Raw genomic sequence first — 17,929 nt, forward strand, 5'->3', positions numbered from 1 at the left:
TTGCAATTTTTAACATATTATACCTAACATAAGTTTTTAGGGATTTATTTTGATTTTATTTAAAAATAATTTAATTGGAACTAAAATTAATGTCGAAATTGATGTTTTAATTTAATATATAATAATTTTTAGGTTTAAAATTGGAAAATATGTAACGTCACACTAGGTAAGGGGATCTCATAAATGTGACCATCTGTGACAAATACGAGGGAGGGGTCAAAAAATCGTAAAATTCGTGTGACGGAATTCATGGCTAACCAACTTCATAACATCAATTATAACATTTTTTTTTTTACATAAAATTCAGTATCAAAGAAACTGTTCTTTGAAAATTTTTCAGTTTTTGTTTAATTTTCTCTTTTTTTGTATTAAATGCGCTTAACCTATACTTTGTTTATAATTTTGGACTACTTTACATATATATATTTTATATTTAGTGATGATGCTTAACAATCTTATCCAAATCATACAAATTAATCTGATTGGTTATTCAAATTATCTTCCCACTCATAATTATAATTCTAAAATTTGTTCGAATTAATTATTATACTTAGACATTTGTAACTTCTTCACGTAGGTGTTTTACATTATATAAGTATATACTTTATGCAAATAAGTCGCAAAACCAGGTAATTTTTTTTTTTTTTAAATATAACAACAATCGCTCTGGTGTAGTGTTGCGGTATAGGCGCCTAAAACACCAACGCTTTGCGGGTTCGATTCCCGCTTGGGATAGATATTTGTATTTGTCCAAAAAGATTTATTTCCTGTTTGGATGTCTGTCCTTGCCCTCCGATCTTTCCTTGGAGACCACATTAAGCTGTCGATTCTGGTTGTTTTCATAAATACCTGATAGTGATCGTTACTCATACTAGGGAGTATGGATATACATATATATGTTGGTGGATACCAACATGCAGTGGAGCAGCGTGGTGGATTAATATCCAATCCCTTTCCTACGTGGAGAAAGGAAACCTTCGCCCAGCAGTAAGATGTTACGGGCTGAATCGTATAATATAACTTAGAATAAACAGTATAACGCGGTTTAATTATTTAAGTGGCTCTAGCTTTGCACATATTCACCTTGTATTTCTAATTTCATTGACAAGAATTGTGTTCTATAGAGTTTTTTTTTACATATTTTTATATTAAAAGTAGCTGACCCCACAAATGTTCTGCCATATATATTATTAACTCCATTAACCCCGCCCCTTGTAACTTAGGGGTATGAAAAATAGAAGTTGGCCGATTCTCAGACCTACCCAAAACGCACAATTTTTTTTTATAAAAATCGGTCCAGCCGTTTCGGAGGAGTATATTAACTGACATTGTGGCACGATACATTTACATATAAGATTACTAAGGAGACAGGCGTTATGTTAATGATGACGTCTTAATCTCGTCCAACGGGCTAGTCTATAAAATTTAGAAATAAATACATGTATAGGTAACAGCCGACGGATACGCATAGATAATATTTTTATATAAATAAGAATAATACATATATACATAACTATAAATATCACACCCTAGACTCGGGCGGGAATCGTATCCACAAACCCCATAGCAGAAAGCAGGGCCGCTACGAACTACGCAAACAGGTCCTATTTTAGTTTATAAAGTACTAAGGCATCAGAAGTGACGAAGAGCTAACGATGACGTACTGTCGTAGGTCCCGTGAACATCAGCACTCGGGCCAAGCTCGTTGCCCCAGGTCTCGTGGCGCCGGGCACCGTGTCGCTCACCTCCACCGAACTCTACTTCGAAGTCGACGAGGACGACCCCGAGTACAAGAAGGTCGACCCTGAGGTGAGTACTGACTGACCTTTTACTTTCAAAGGCTACTTACGTAACTTTCGTTCCTACTATGCATATATGACATAACTCACTATTAGAAATTTTCAGCTTTTGTGAAATGACGAAAGTCAGGCCCTCCCGGTCTCTTGATCTATGACCATATTGATTAATAGTGTTGCTACATCAGACAAAGGCTCTGCTTAATACAGACAAAGCTGCTTCCACATCGTTTATCTGTGTTAAATTATTTCAACAATCTTTTTGTTGATTATATTACAGACTTAACGCGAATAATAACGTCTGATAGTATTTAAAATAGAATTTATATAAGAAATGATATAATCATAACGACAGTAGCCGAGGTAAATTACGTACTTAATCGTAATGTGAATTGGATTTAATTGTAAACAAGTGAAGACGTCATAGCGATTGCGCTGCAAACAACAAGACGACGTACAAATAAAAACAGCAGTATATGTATAAAATATTATTATGGCGCGCCATATAAAGCGGTGTTGCATTTTAATATAACATAATCGAGTTGAATCTTTCTAATTAAATGGAAAACAATAAAAACTTATAAAATTTATAACACCATATATATTTTTTTTATATTGTAAAGTTGTTAAACATTCCATAACCTACCTCTAAACAAAAATAATGACCGATATGACACGACGACTAAAATACGCGACCGAAAACAATTCTCATACTAAATATTATGTTAGGAACATTAATTTCACAACACATTAACGCAAAGCCGCGTAATAAATATCATTTTTATTGCTTTATAAATAAAGCTTGTTCGAGACGATTTATATAAAAAATATATACACATAAAACAGAGACGGGCGTATGACAAAAGTGTTTTAATATAAGGAGCGACGTTAGATCTTTGTTCGAATATTTATTAAAGGTTCGTGTTTGTTCAAGGAGTAGTAAAATGAGAATTATGTCGTTCTCGCTACGGTCGAAATGATATAATACTAATAAAAGCGTTCGTTACATTTTTGTGTTTATGATAATATTTGTAAAGGTCAGATTCGATTGAGCGCTCCGTGATTTAGAGTTTTTTGTAAAAAAATCAAAGTAAGATATCGATAGCCTGTATACGCGTGTAATATAGGCGGGTAACCGAATATGAGGCAGTTTTAACTGAACGAACAATGCATCCCTGCGGCGCGCTGGCCCACGAGGCGCCACGCTAGTGCTGTGACTTTGCATCGATATATTTAATTAATATTACTATCAATTATTTCTAAGCATTGATATTTGGTAGTTTGGTACATTATCTATCAAATTTTATAAATTTCTATATTCAAAACTTCTATATTCTATATTGAAAATCTTAAATACATAAAATAACCGAGAGTATATATATACTCGTATTATTGGTGTCAAATTGTAAGTAAATCAAATTATAATAGTAAAATATAAAAATAAGTTCTAATAATTGACCTTATAATGTATATATATACAAGTTTGAAATCATAAATTTATAAAACGACTGTGCTTTAAACCACACTACTGATGTAAAACTTCGCTCAACTTCCGTTCACCTCGCCCGATCACACTTTTCGCAACGCTCTCGTCACAAATTCACCGGCTTACTGCCTAAGTTAAGCATGCGTACAGAAGTTTTACTTCAAAAGAATTATAATGTTAACACGTCGATCGATATCGACGGTAGGGTCGTGCCTCGTTCCCAGCGGTGTGTGGCGCGGCGCTCTACGCCGGACAGCGACACAATAGCGTCCCGCCGCGCTCGCACTGCGACGTGACCGTTCCTAGAACTGTAACGCGACCTGTACGCGAAATACAATTTATTAAATTAATATTATATTTTAAAAAAAGAGACTAATTGGTTTAAGGGTATATTGCAGGTAATAGGTACTGGTAATAGGTAGGTATAATATTTTTGAGTGACTTCAAAAAAAAAGGAGGAAGCTCTCAACGTTGTACTGGAACTAACGGTTTTGATCCTTTTTCAATCGAAAGTTGGTGCTTGTCATGTGGTTTAATTTCAATTTGATCGAAATATAACGAGTACTTTTCGAGTTATCTCTATTAATTAGTATTTAATACTCATTCGCCTTCCTACATTGTTTTACTTGTCGATAAAATTTAGTCGATCTTTGTCGCTAGCGAGCAAATACAGTGATTGTACTTTACTTATGACATTGTTTTATGTATTTCCGTTTTTTTTTTTTCTTTTCGTAGAATTCTACATCACGTGAGCCTCAAGGCACAAAAATTCTACTGGCAATGAAAATAATTCATTAATGACAGAAAGTAATTCATTAACAGCCGCTCTGGTGCAGTGGCGCGTATGACATACCTACGTCACACGCACCACTTATGATCGGCGCCTACACACCAGCTGTTATGATCTGTGTGTATTTGTATTTACAAATATCTCTTTTCGATTTGAATGTCTGTCCTTGTGCATCTCCCCACCGTGCATCAGAGAACACGTTATGCTGTCAGTCTCGGTTGTTATCATAAATACCTGATAGCGATCGTTACTCATCATTACATAGTATAAAACAATGTCACTTTTCGCTGTCTTTTTTGCTATAAGCTTCACACAATAAACTTCACACTATAAATAAAGACATTTTGTAATATATGTAGTATGAGCATTGCAACCGTGCGAAGCCGGGGCGGGTTGCTAGTATACTATATATATGAGTATAGTAGAGAATATATTCGCCAACCCGCAGTGGAGCAACGTGGTGGATTAAGCTCTTATCCTTAGCTTAAATAGAGAAAGAAATCTGTCCCCAGTAGTGGGATATTAGAGGCTGAATCGTAATAGCAGTTTAAATAAATAATAATGAACATATGACAACAAAACTATAACGTCTTTATTACAATGGAACTATATTTTATTACATGCGTTCAAATAATGACATAGAACTGAACAATACAATTTCAATTGAAGGTATAAATCTTAACAATATATTCAAAATTAATCTTCAAAGCCCGAAGACCATACTGCTATGGTTACGATTACCAAAGGGCATATTTGTTCTAACTATTAATACACAAATAACACAAATCATCGCTAAGTCGTGTGATTTATGATTTCTGAACAAGACATGCGATTCAAAGGAGATCCTATTGGTTATAGGAAACCTATTATTCTTTAAACTTAGGACCACTTTTTTATTGAATGCGTTGATATTAATGCTGGCTCTTTGATTACTTTGAGATTCGTGCATTTTATGCGAATTTGTTTATTTAGAATAGGCTATCTTCCTAACGAAATTTTGTTTATAAAAAATCTGTTCCGCATTTTTATCATTTATCAATTATTGAAAAAATAAATATTTACCATTATATTATTATGTTCTTATATATTTATACATACAAAAGAACTTGACCCCGAGCAAGCTAACCCGACACGCCGGGTCTCTTAGCTCGGGCCACAACGCTATTATACCAACTGTTTCCGAGATATTATTTACTGCGACTAATTCAAACGACTTTAGAGATTGTAAATTGAATTCGTAATGGGGCATTTTATTTGTTTATGCTAATACACGATTTTAATTAAGCGTGTCTGGTATGGGTGGCAGGAGAGATGGAACCGTTGGAATTCGGGCTATGCTCTTTCGTAAAAAATAATTGATTTATATGATCGTATGCCATTATTTAAATTCAGATAAATTAATATTAGTTTTATTTCTGAGTTACGACCAGTTCGAATTGTAGCATTTTTTCTCGTTTTCCAATCTACGTTTTAAGCTTATTTCCATAAATGTTCGTCTTTGAATTAGGTGGGTACCGTGGGTAACAGATCTAGTGTCAATGTTCTTTTTAACTAAATATGTGATTCGTATTGACATAATGACTTACTAAGAACACAAATGAGATATAGAAACATTAAAATGACTATAATTAATTTGCCGCAGGTCATTTAATCACACCACCATATATTATTTATATTTGACTGTAATTATAATAAAAAATATTGATGAGGTATAGTAGGTACTCATCTACTATGTTAAAGTAAAAATTCTTTAATTATAAAAATTAAGCACATTTTGATTAAATGTGAGGACTTAGATGGATCAGTAGTGATAGTCTCAGATGGACAGCCGAGTAGCTCGTAGATCAGTGTTGTATGTCCGGGACGTTCCCACGTCATCGATGACGCGGACCGCCCGTCATAAATAAACACATTACGTCAATCTGACAGCTCCCGGAACACCTGACACGTGTCATCGTATTAGAAGATTTATTATTGTGTCACGTCACACCAATCTATACTGTAACACTTTCGTTTAAAGTTTTCTTTTGAAAGCAGAATAAAGGAGGTTTCGTCGTGTTTTTATATGCGTCGTACACGGCATACGGTGCCTACCTGTCGTTTCTGCATTATGTTTAATGTTTGATTCCGAAATACGATAACGTTTGTATGTTTACGTGACAGCGTAATACGGATACGGTGTACGGATTTTATCTGAGAATAATTTAAAAATGTATTTATGTATAGATATGGTTTTTAATTATGGTCGCCATATAATTAATAAAATCAAGATGTGATGAAATTTAAAACTATTATGTCGTTTCTAAAACGTATAAGATATATTAAATTAATTTAATGTGAACAGCAATCATATTTGTGTTGGTTTTTTTTATTAGAAAAATATTGTAGCTGTAAATTTTTTGATTCATAAATGTAATCTACTTCGTCCTATTCAGGCTATCCATACTATTCTTATCATCTATCCTCGTTAACTGGTCCGTCTGTCCGTCAGTGGCGATTCCTATTCACGAACGGTGTAGGTTGCATGCAGGAATTTAGGCGCCAGATGTACGAGATAAGCGCCTCCCGCGGAGTCTCTATCTACTGCCTTATCGATCTATCGATAACGTTTGTTTCCCATCACTAAACCCCGGTTGAGAGATCGCTTGGATATTAGTATTTTTAATAATTTCTTTGTTTATGAATTGTACCATTTCTAACATTGACCGGTATTTTTTTTACAAATTTCTTTTATTTTTTTCGAATTCGTTGCTCCTTAACTAGCGGCAATTTGTCGCTGCAGGGATTTTTTGAATTTATTACCAATATAACTTTAAGATATTATAATTTTAAACAATTCGTAATTAATCATTCTCACGTCAATTTTATTGCCCGGATTTGAACATCGTTAAAATTTTAATAATTAATAAATATTAGATAAAATTTCCCCAGTATAATTAGTGTTATAAATATGGTAACTAAAATTGAAATATACGGTTAGATAAATAAATCACTTTGTATTTGTTAAAATTAGTCGCCGGGTGCGCTTATTATTCAAACCTAATTACCAGGGATATATACCGCGGTGGGAGATCTTCAGACACGCTAGGAATCCGGACTAATCCCCCGGGGTGCCAAATAAGCAGGCACTGTTCACGTTATACGATTCCGACAACTATAGTCTTGTATATATAATAGTATTAATTAAAAAAATTATTATATATAAATCTTTGATATATTTTGTAAGGCATCGGGTTAAATCTTAAGTTAGTAGTGGCTATAATTGTAATTTTTATTCTAAATTTGTTTTTTAGTTCTTCTGTGTAATTTAAAAAAGAGAGCATTTGGATTAGAACTTACTAAAATTATTAAATCGTAAATACAAAGGTATGAATATCTTGAAAGACATATTTAAAACAAGGCTTAAAAAAGTTGCAAAAAATAAAATATATTTAAAAACCGGTTATTTAAATGTTCCATTTAAATTAAGTCAATGGTTACGATTCTAGTGAAGCGCTAACGGGAGGGCGGAACCGCGGTATGCCGCCTAATTGAAGCGAGCAAAAAAAATGTTGAAAGAAATGCAGTTTTGTCGTTCACGTGTGCCTGATTACCGGAGGAAGTGGCTTGAGATATTTGTCTCCAGAGATCGTGATGGTGGAATACGTATTTGGGAAACCATTTATTAAATGTTTTTATTGAAAAAATCCTACAGTTTTACCAGTGTTAGCCCAAACATTTTAATAATAAAGTATAAGAATAGTCAATATATTAGCAAACGTTTAATTAATCTTAGCACTCATCTCAAAAAGTAATTACTTTAACATGTTTTCTATGTCTTACCCAACATATAGCTCAGTTTACATTGAACGTATATCTAGTATTGGCTCTTCATTATAATTAAAACTCTAGGTAGACGAAGGCTCTAATATTTATCGCTCCTACATTGTATCGCTGTTACGCCGATGCGCCAATTAATTGAGATGCACACGCGCTTACTGTTATCGCTTCGTGACGTATTAATTACAGCGTGACTATTAGTTAATCAACGATTTAGATATTGTTTTTATTATAAAATATTTATTCTTCGAAGTCAATGCCGTGTCCAATTCACACATACATAGGTGTTACAAAAGTTGAATGCGAGTATCGTGTTTGAGACACATAAAAGTATGAATAGCTTTCGTTCTGTCTTAGAAAACTTGTAAAACTACGGTTGCGTGCGTACGGCCGCGACCGGCACACTACCCCCGTTACGAAGTAATATCAAATTGATTTATCGAGCATTTTAGATGGTACGACGCCTGAAAAAATACGAAATTAAAAATTTTTAGAATTATGAGTTTTGATAAATATACTTTTTCGCCAACGTGCCTCCAATGTCTCCTACATGGAGAAATAGGCCTATGCCCAAAAGTGGGATGTTAGGTAAAGGCTGAATCAATCAATATACCTACTTTTTGCGTTATTTTTAAATGAAGTTAATAAGGCTCGAACAAAGTCTTTCTTCATTTGTTTTAGAACTATCGAGAATATTTTGCATTCAATTTTGTGCTCGCAGTTTCTTAATACTTAAAAAAAAATCTGTACTAATATTATAAAACCAAAGAGTTTGTTTGTTTGCTTGAACGCGATAATCTCAGAAACTACTAGTCCGATTTGAAAAATTCTTTCAGTGTTAGCCCATTTATCGAGGATAAGCTATATACCATCACACTAAGACCAATAGGAGTGGAGCACCAATGAAGAATGTTTCAAAATCGGTGTTTTTTTTCCTTTTGAGAGCTTCCCCAGTTAGCCCAAAAAAAAAACTGTTCCACGCGGACGAAGTCACGGGCAGAAGCTAGTTTGTTACAAAAATTAATGAAATGTGTTTTAAACTTTTTGTTATATCTCTTATTATTTTACACAGTGACCCGTGCTCATTAGTAAAATGTATTAGTAGTGTGTAAGGCGCCAGTGTCGATGCACGTACTGATGTTAAAAAGACAATAGTCCGTAAAAAGCAGGCGTGCAATATTAAAATAAAGTCATCTTTATACGTGAGATGCAAGACGAATGTTTCGAGCGACGAAGGAATTAATGCAGGATTCCTGGAAATCATATCGGTAATATGGGAAACCGTTCAGTTCAGCTCGGCATTCCGACACGTGTGCTATTGAACGGCGATTTCCTTGAATATAGCTGTACTTATTATATGAAAAGAATCAAAATTGATTTAGTAGACCTGCAAAGGAAATGACTATTGCAATATTTAAGTTTTTAGATTATAAAACTAACAGTTACAGAATTTTTACTAAAAAGCTGAAACTATAGCGATAATTTATGACATAAAAGGACTGTATCAACTTAAGCTAAAATCATTATAATATAACTGACAACGTCCGTTAGATAGGTACAATCAAATATGCCAAGCCTCTGAAATTACCAGGCGATCATAGTGTAGTAGGTACCGTTTGAAGGCCAATTTCCTCGCTTGAAATAAATTTGCACAACGCGTGCCCGCCTTGGGGAGCGCACGGGTGGGCGCCTGTCGACTCGCTAAAGACTTCCTGTCGCCCTATGACAGCCTGGTGCCATTGAATCAGACCTATTGGTATAACATTCATGTACTTATTTTATTACCAACAAACAAAAAAGGATATGTCTAGGTTACGAAACTAAAAATGTAATTCAGTTTTTAAAAAATTAGACACGACTGCAGCAATTGATATCTATAAAACGCTTTAAGAATTTTTGACAATCGATGTTCGCTGTATTTAAATATGAATGTTAAAAGGTTATTGATCTTAATATTATTATGCATAGCGCTGTATGAATCTTAAATAGAAATATTTCAGTAGCGGCTTCTGTATTTGTTTTGTTAAAATCAATCACTGAACTTAATTAGACGAGTCTGCCTATGTAATAGTCCGAGAGTGCCTCTTCTCATCGATCACATGTCGTTCTCCTACATTCTATAGATCTCATTACTCAATATTAGAAACGACTACCGCTATCGGCTTTCGAAGATACAGATGGCCGCGATTAAACAAATCCTTATTAATAAATTTGACTCGTCTTCGATTATAAATTTCTAATATTCCCGTTGCAACACAATATGCACAAATCGTGATTTACGTGGGATTTGACTCTTTAAGTTATGACAGAATAATAAGCTGTCTATTTATTTACGTGAAGTTAAATAATGTTTTGCTATTTCACTAACCAATTTACTTACTTACTTTTCAGACAACTTTGTTACAGAGTAATGTTATAAAAAGACGTTATAACTTATAAAATATATTGACGTTATAACTTATATTATGTTTAAGTTTTTTCCAAACCACACTATTAACCAAAGTCCATGAAAAAATAGAATTAAAACTAGAAAGAATAATGTAACAAAAAAGGTGTAGATATTAAGAAAATATTTTTTTGTTTCAAATAAAATATTATGTAATAAACCAGGATCAAGTTTTGCCACTTCTCTTGTTCAAAGGTCTATGCAGCCACGATTAGACTGTAATTTATATGTAAAACACTGCGCGGGCGCCCGGGCGGGCCGCAAGTCACTCATAATAAATAATAATAAATAAATAATAATAAATAAATAATATAAATATGTGCGATTGATGCCTATCAAAAAACGGTAGTGAATACCTCCGAAGAATTTCATATTACTAATTTAAAGTACGCTCACAGCCACTTGGGACTGAAAACAAATAATAAAATTCCTCAAAACAAATCTTATCTGTACCTAATTGCAGCAAAACTGATGCATGATTTATTAGCATGGTTGATTTTGTTTCTTGTTCTCTTTGAGACTTTTTCAATTTCATTTCTGGTACTCTTACATCGCGATTTAGCGTTCTGCGTTCTCAAGATAGATAAACAGAATACATTAATAATATATAGTATTGGCTTCAGTATCGATTATCGATTTGAATATTGCTAAAACATTTCATTTGAGTATCTACAATACACAGAATTGATTATTTTATAGTTTTATTAGAAGTATAGATAATATATTATATAACTTCTATGTAACTGCAAGTTGTTTTTGTTAAATTATAACACGACGACAAAAATTAATAATCATATCATCACATTGACGTGCTACATTCAGACCCTAACTCAAGGGAAGTACAGAGCGGTATTTTCATTAAATACATAAATATGAATGAAATAACAGTCAATAAAAAAAGTCATCGGAAATATATTAGACACACGTTTCATATTTTCATTAAATTCCTTATCGTTGTTGAAACATTTCATTCGTTTAATTGATGTGACATTTGTTGCACTACGAATTTTAATGTGTACTTTTGTTCGGCGTCGAAAGAAAATATAATTCCATTTTATCGCAAAATCGCGAAATGTGCGCGTGCGTGTAACAGGTGACGCTTTAAAAAAAAATTAATTATGAGGCATTTTATAACAACTGAAAGTCGTGGAACAACAAATTGGAAAATAAATTGATGGTAAGCAAAATGAACATCGCTAATTGTTATTCGGTAATTGGGCGAGTGTGTTCCGAGCACAATAAAACTATATGGAGGTGGGCTTGTTTGATACAGCTATAAAATCTTCGACTTGTTAGAATATTAATATACAGTGGTTTTACTGCATCTCGTTATAGATGTAATTGTAAGCTGCGTTTTATGTGCCACTTTGAATTTCCAAGTTATTTCATCCCACCATCGCTTCGGTTCCTTTTTGGATTTTCTTACTAAGACCACGCCATCCGTATGCGTTTTAGATTGTATTTAAAACTCTAATACATGCGAGAAATTTTTAAAAATTAAAAAATAATAATCAAAACGCATTAAAAACGTGTTTGTAAAAAAAGGAAATATATAGTCGTAGTTAATTGAATTAATTAATTAAACGATAGCGATGTTATGAATGTTGCTGCAATTGAATATAAACATATGTTAATTTTCTTGTACATTTCTGTTACCGACCGTTGAAATGCATATGTATGTATATATTTCGAAATTTCAAAAATAAATTGTAGACTCCGTCGTTAATAAGCGGTAGCGATTTAATTAATTAATTTGTAAGACCGAAAGATGTTATCGGTACCGTACGGACGGGCTGTTAATATAAATTAATAACGAGAAACAAACACACGAAATTAATAACCCAATTATCAATTAAATAGACGAAAGCTTTTAAATGTATGTAAAATTTAATATTTTCACAGCAGGTGTACTGAGTACTGTCCCTTGGAAATGTCAACGTTGATTGCGAACACATGTCGACAGGCGAACTGACATCATTACTGTAATGTATTGGTTCTTTGACCTGTCGTCTTGATTGCGGTCCTCGTCGGAGGGTCAGCTCCTCGCTAATGAAACGATACGCGAAGTTGAATTAGGTGTTTTATAGTCGTTACGTGGAGTACCCGAGTGTCCGTTGATTCGTTTTTTATTACGCTTTTAAGTAGATAACACTTTTGGGGTGTCGGCTTTTATAGCGAAGCAATTTTGATAAATAAGGTTTTGATATATGGTCGTGAAGTTTACCACGGAAGGAATTTAAGTTCAAAAACGTACCCAAATTGATTGAAAATGTAATTTTTTTTTCAACTCCTTTAATACTTTGTTCCTTCTATCAAATCCATAGCGCTATTTAATTACCATTCTGTAAATTACCGTGAAATTGTAGTAAGTATTTAGTTAAAGAAAACTTTTACCTATTTCTGTTGAGGTTGGTAGCAATAATGAATGCGTGAACGATATAGAGAACTGGAATGTATTATGAAATTGACTTTTGTTATGATTGACTACGGTTTTTAGTTTGTTTAAAAAAATAAATAACATGTAAATTTCCCACTGCACTACAGGGTTGCTTGCAGCTTAATTCTTCCACGCCACAGCGTTCAAAATGTACATACCATTAAAAAAATTTTAAGATTGTACTCTACGCTTTGTCCTTATTCGGACACAGAATACCGAATTAAAAAACGATTTTATTATAGGTAAACTCAACAATATCATCTCAGGTTTTATCTACCCCCAACTACTGAGTCATCTCGACTATCCGACTACCATAAAAAAAACTAACTAATGTTAAAATATAAACTCTTAATATTGTTTTCGGTTAACCGTAACCGAAATAGTATAAATGACTCCCTACCCGAGTCATACAAATAATAAACTAACCCTTAAACACCCACGCTTGTTTAAAATACAATGTCTCATTAGTCGATACGAATTAACATAAACTATGGCGGTACATATACGACAGTGGGCGAATAAATATCGGTGACAACAGCTGGTGCTGGGACCGATCAGGACCGATAAGGGAACGAGGGGTTAGACGTCACTGAACTGTCAATAACTTGGACGGAGACGGTTTTATGTGACTTATTTCAAATTTAAATTTACCTTTTTTTAAATCGTGCAGTAAAAACTCATTAACGGGTATTTTAAGTCACTTACTAGGCTTTTCGTATGTGTTTTAGAAGTACTAAATGATTTGCTTAAAAACTAGGTACCGAGTTCTGTTTAAAAGATTACGGTCTCGATTTCTAATTGTATTAATGGTCAAAGTATTAAAAAAATATATATAAATAATGGTTACAACATGCATTTCAAATACTTGCAAAATACTGAGTAAAGTTTATGTGACAAAGTTGGTGGTACTTACGAAAAAGTATCAGATTTCATTACGCTAGGACTCGTATAAGAGCCCTGAGAAATAATTTATTTATATAGTTGTAATAGGACCCCACCGCAGCGTTACACTGTTACGTCGCTCGCGCTAACCCTCCGAGATATTAATTTAAATGCACTTTTAAAAACTTTCTAAGGAATGCCCGAATCGCCGCGGGGAATTCGGAACGAGAAACGTTTTTTATTTGAACAAGTCCGAGAAAAAACATCCGATGCCCGAGTATGATGGATGGAGAAGGCGAGGAGGGGCGGGCCGGCCATTAAAAAACAATAAGCCATAGGCGGCGTGTCCGACACAATTTGTGTGTTTGTGCACTCGTCTTTATACGCGCCGTTTAGCCAACGAATCAATCTTGAACTATGGTTTTTGTGTTCTCCGACTCTAAATCGGCCTTAAATAAATTGTTCTTAATGCTATTTAAATTTAATAATACTGATGGATAAAAGATTGTTCGCTCGGAACCGATTCTTTATACAAAATTTTGTTTTTTATTCGTTTGCACATATTACGAGTATACTAATGGTATACTAATGCATTCTGACGTTTACATTATTTATGAATATTATATTCTCTAAGTTTCTCAAGGAAATCTGAGTGTGATTATACCTGACAATATAACGGCTTAACTCACTTTCGATATCCTCACATTGTTTTATGTTTACGATAAAATTTTAACTATGTGTTTTCTTTTCAGGTAAGTCGACTTAAAACAGTTATCTTAAACGCCAGAGGTGAGTGCTTATCTTTTTATTCCCAACAATCAATTCTAGGCACAATAAAATGTTTAGCAAGTCGAAACTAGTCTCGGATCGTAAAAGCAGTTAGCGCTTTACTAAGATAGTTTGATGGCTGTTTTATAGCGAATACACGCGAACAAAACAAGTTTACTATGTTTCATATCATTTTCTTGTTTGCTGTCGTATTTTTACTAGAAAACGTCTTTGAAATATATTTGCTATTTTTTATATTAAAATGGAGATAAATAACATGGCATGAATTTTTATATTTGCTAAAGTGAGCTATAGAAGCGATTTTTTTAATATGCTGGCTGTATCAATATTTCAAATCTACAATATTGTTTTATTAATAAATAAGGCCGTTAACATCCATACCAATATATTGAATACGTGTGTAAGTTTGTTTCTTTGTTTTTTTTTTTTTTTTTTGTTTAATTTTCACAGCTCAGCTCCGTGATTGATCGCCATAAAATTTGAAGAGGATAGGCTGCCTACCTTACAGTCCGGTAAAACGAGTAGCTGCTTATGAATTTTGCAAATTGCTCAAAAAGTACAACTACGTTATAGGCGTGTTTTGTTTGGCAATAAATCTTATTAATTAATATACTTAAGATAGGTCATTACTCTACATTCAATTTTACTATGAATAAATTTATAATAAAATTCGTAATCTTCAATTATTAAGACGGACAATTTGTATAACCCGACGGAATTCACTCGGTTATCATCGCGAAAGTCAAACTCAACAGAGATATTTTTTATTTAGTCGCGTAATCCGTTTAGCAGACTCGTTAATTACACGCTGTCCTCTCGAATCAGGCGGGTCCGGGCGCTGAGCATTGATCACGAAGATAATAACCGTGATCATGTGCGCCCTTTGAGAATACGACAGGAGTTTCTTGTGGATTCGATAGATTCGTATTGGAAATTTTGTTGAAACTGCCTTTGTGACACTAAAGTAAGGGTATTAGATGTTTTTTTTTTATATTTAAAAATTTACATCCACGGACTCAAAATGCCCGTTCCTTTTGTTCAACATGCATTATAATTATATTAATACCACAGGCGATTTGCCATACAAACTAGAGATCGACAGTCCTGTGACTGTCTAGTAAAACAAGGACGTTGTCCGACGCTGACAGTTTTTCACTTATTATTCATTCATTCATAATTTCTGAACATTTTCTTCATTTTCTTATCTATATGTCTATATCGACACTTATTTGCTAGTTATCATGGGTATTAGATGTTAATAAGTGTGATGTAGTTCGTAAGACTCAACTCACGCCGTTTAAATTTATTTATTTATTTAGGTTTATATATAGGATATAAAAATATCGAACTATTTTTTTTTTTATTATATCACTAGGTCGGCAAACAAGCGTACAGCTCACCTGATGGTAAGAGATTACCGTAGCTTATAGACACCTACAATACCAGAAGCATCGAAAGTGCGTTGCCGACCCAATCCCCAATCCCCCAGAAGCTCTGGTCACCTTACTCACCAACAGGAACACAATACTGCTTCAAAACAGTATTATTTTGCTGTGATCTTCTGTAAGGTCGAGGTACTACCCCAGTCGGACTGCTCCATATTTTGAGCAGGAAATTCCTTCTGTGCCCTACCTCAGTTAAAATTATTTATTAATTCTGCTTTAATCCCTTATGTCATAACTTTAGGATATTATGATTATGCAAATCAAGTGATGTGTCCTACGTTTCATTTCTCTATAATACTTAGTAAGGATGACTGGTGTTACGCCATCATATAATAAGTAATTTGACACATTTTTACACAAAAAGTACCTACGATAATCAAAATGTAATTATACTATCTGTGTGCTGAAAATCTGCGTTGCTATCATATTACTTATATATCTAAAAAGAAAGTCTAGTAAACAACATCGGTTACCTAATAGGCTAATACTATCCTAATGTTCCCACGGCTTACAAGCAACAACCTGTAAAATTACAAGCACTTATATTTCACGCTCTTAAATAACATTCATGATATTATAATGATCCTAAAATGACTCTTTCATTTCAAATAATATGTAAGGTTATAGATTTTATTATTTGTTCTAACAAAATATTGTAATGTAAATAGCTAGCAGCTGAATCAGAACGACACCGTGTAACGAGAGTGTTTATAGATATCTGCGGCCCGCGGCGGTCGGTTGAGTTAACCGTGCGATCGCTACCGCCTTCCACTTGTGGGGTCCTGGAATCAGATCAGCTGACCATGTTGCAATATCCACTGATGTTTCCGTCGATTTATATAATTTACTTGACTATGTTTTTCGTTTTTTACTTCTGTTGTTTATATTTGTCATTTTAAGCAAAAACTGTATGTTAACATTGTTCAATAAGTTGCTAAGGTAATTTATAAAAGATATTATTAGCATCCGTGACGATGGGCCCAGGAATCAGTTTATCAGACAGACCGTTTAAAGCCTCGTGGCAGCCAGCACCGCGGATGAATGATAGTTTTGAGGTAAACTTCAAATTGTACATAATGTCAGTTAATACGTGGCGTTGCTTGTAAACACCGTTATAATGATAATCGCACCTTGGTTTTCATCACGTGTCAGGTTCGGACGCCGCTCAATCATCGTAATTACAACATATTTGCATCAACAAACGATTATAATGAGTATACGTTTACGTTAAAAATCAATTTTCACTTGTAATTTTTTTCCGCGAATTTGATGTAATAACGTGATGATCATCTCTACCAATAAACAATCATGATCAATTTTCTCGTACTCACTCGATGATTCGTCCGTGTGATTTTAAACTTTAACATCAGCATAGAAGAGTTATTATACTATAGCAAGATAACGTACTTAACTGTGGCAATATCGGCAGTGGTACTTTCGACCGGCAAAACTTTGTTTGCATAATCGGAGAATCCAAGTAAGGTTTTAATAAAGACGATTTTACCATGTTTTGACAGTGGCTCACATTGGTCCGGTGCATAACTAGTTAGCCAAGTGCGTATTAGCAGTACAACCTTCGAAGTCTTTTTGGCTCGGACCTAATTGTAGGTTCTCGACGCCTCGTATAAACGACCACATCGTTTGTAGGGTTGTCGAGTTCCTTAAACAATTAATACCTCAAATTTTACTGTAATTGCTTAAAAACATGCTAAAATTTATTTTATTGAATAAGTGAGAATTAAATTTAAAAAATGTTCTCAACGTATATTTATCGAACTTCTGATTTATGATTAAAAGAATCCTATGGGATTTATTATCCAAGACCATTAGAGAGGTTAGTTATACCCTTATTTATTTAATCACGATGAGAACTTGTTTAATTGCTATCAAAACATAGGTCGAATGTACCAATCAATTAATCGAATCCTCTAATAACGACTAGGGTCGGTCCTAACAACCGTTGTGGCACGTCGGGGCGTGGGTAATGTGCTTTCGTTGTGTGTGGCGGCCCTAAGTCAACGGGGCGGTCGCGCTGACGG

General features: G+C 33.9%; 1 protein-coding gene across 1 annotated transcript in view; it reads left to right on the forward strand.

The window, feature by feature from the left end:
* Window positions 1-2,082, forward strand: part of LOC123663033 (neurobeachin-like) — a 102,754-nt gene extending 100,672 nt beyond the window's left edge. Inside the window, exons 39-40 of the mRNA XM_045597775.1 lie at window positions 1,673-1,809; window positions 2,077-2,082. Coding sequence (XP_045453731.1) covers window positions 1,673-1,809; window positions 2,077-2,082 — 143 coding nt within the window. The remainder of the gene's footprint in view (window positions 1-1,672; window positions 1,810-2,076) is intronic.
* Window positions 2,083-17,929: the final 15,847 nt, after the last annotated feature.

Source organism: Melitaea cinxia, chromosome 19 (assembly GCF_905220565.1).
Source record: "Melitaea cinxia chromosome 19, ilMelCinx1.1, whole genome shotgun sequence".
Lineage (NCBI taxonomy): Eukaryota > Metazoa > Arthropoda > Insecta > Lepidoptera > Nymphalidae > Melitaea > Melitaea cinxia.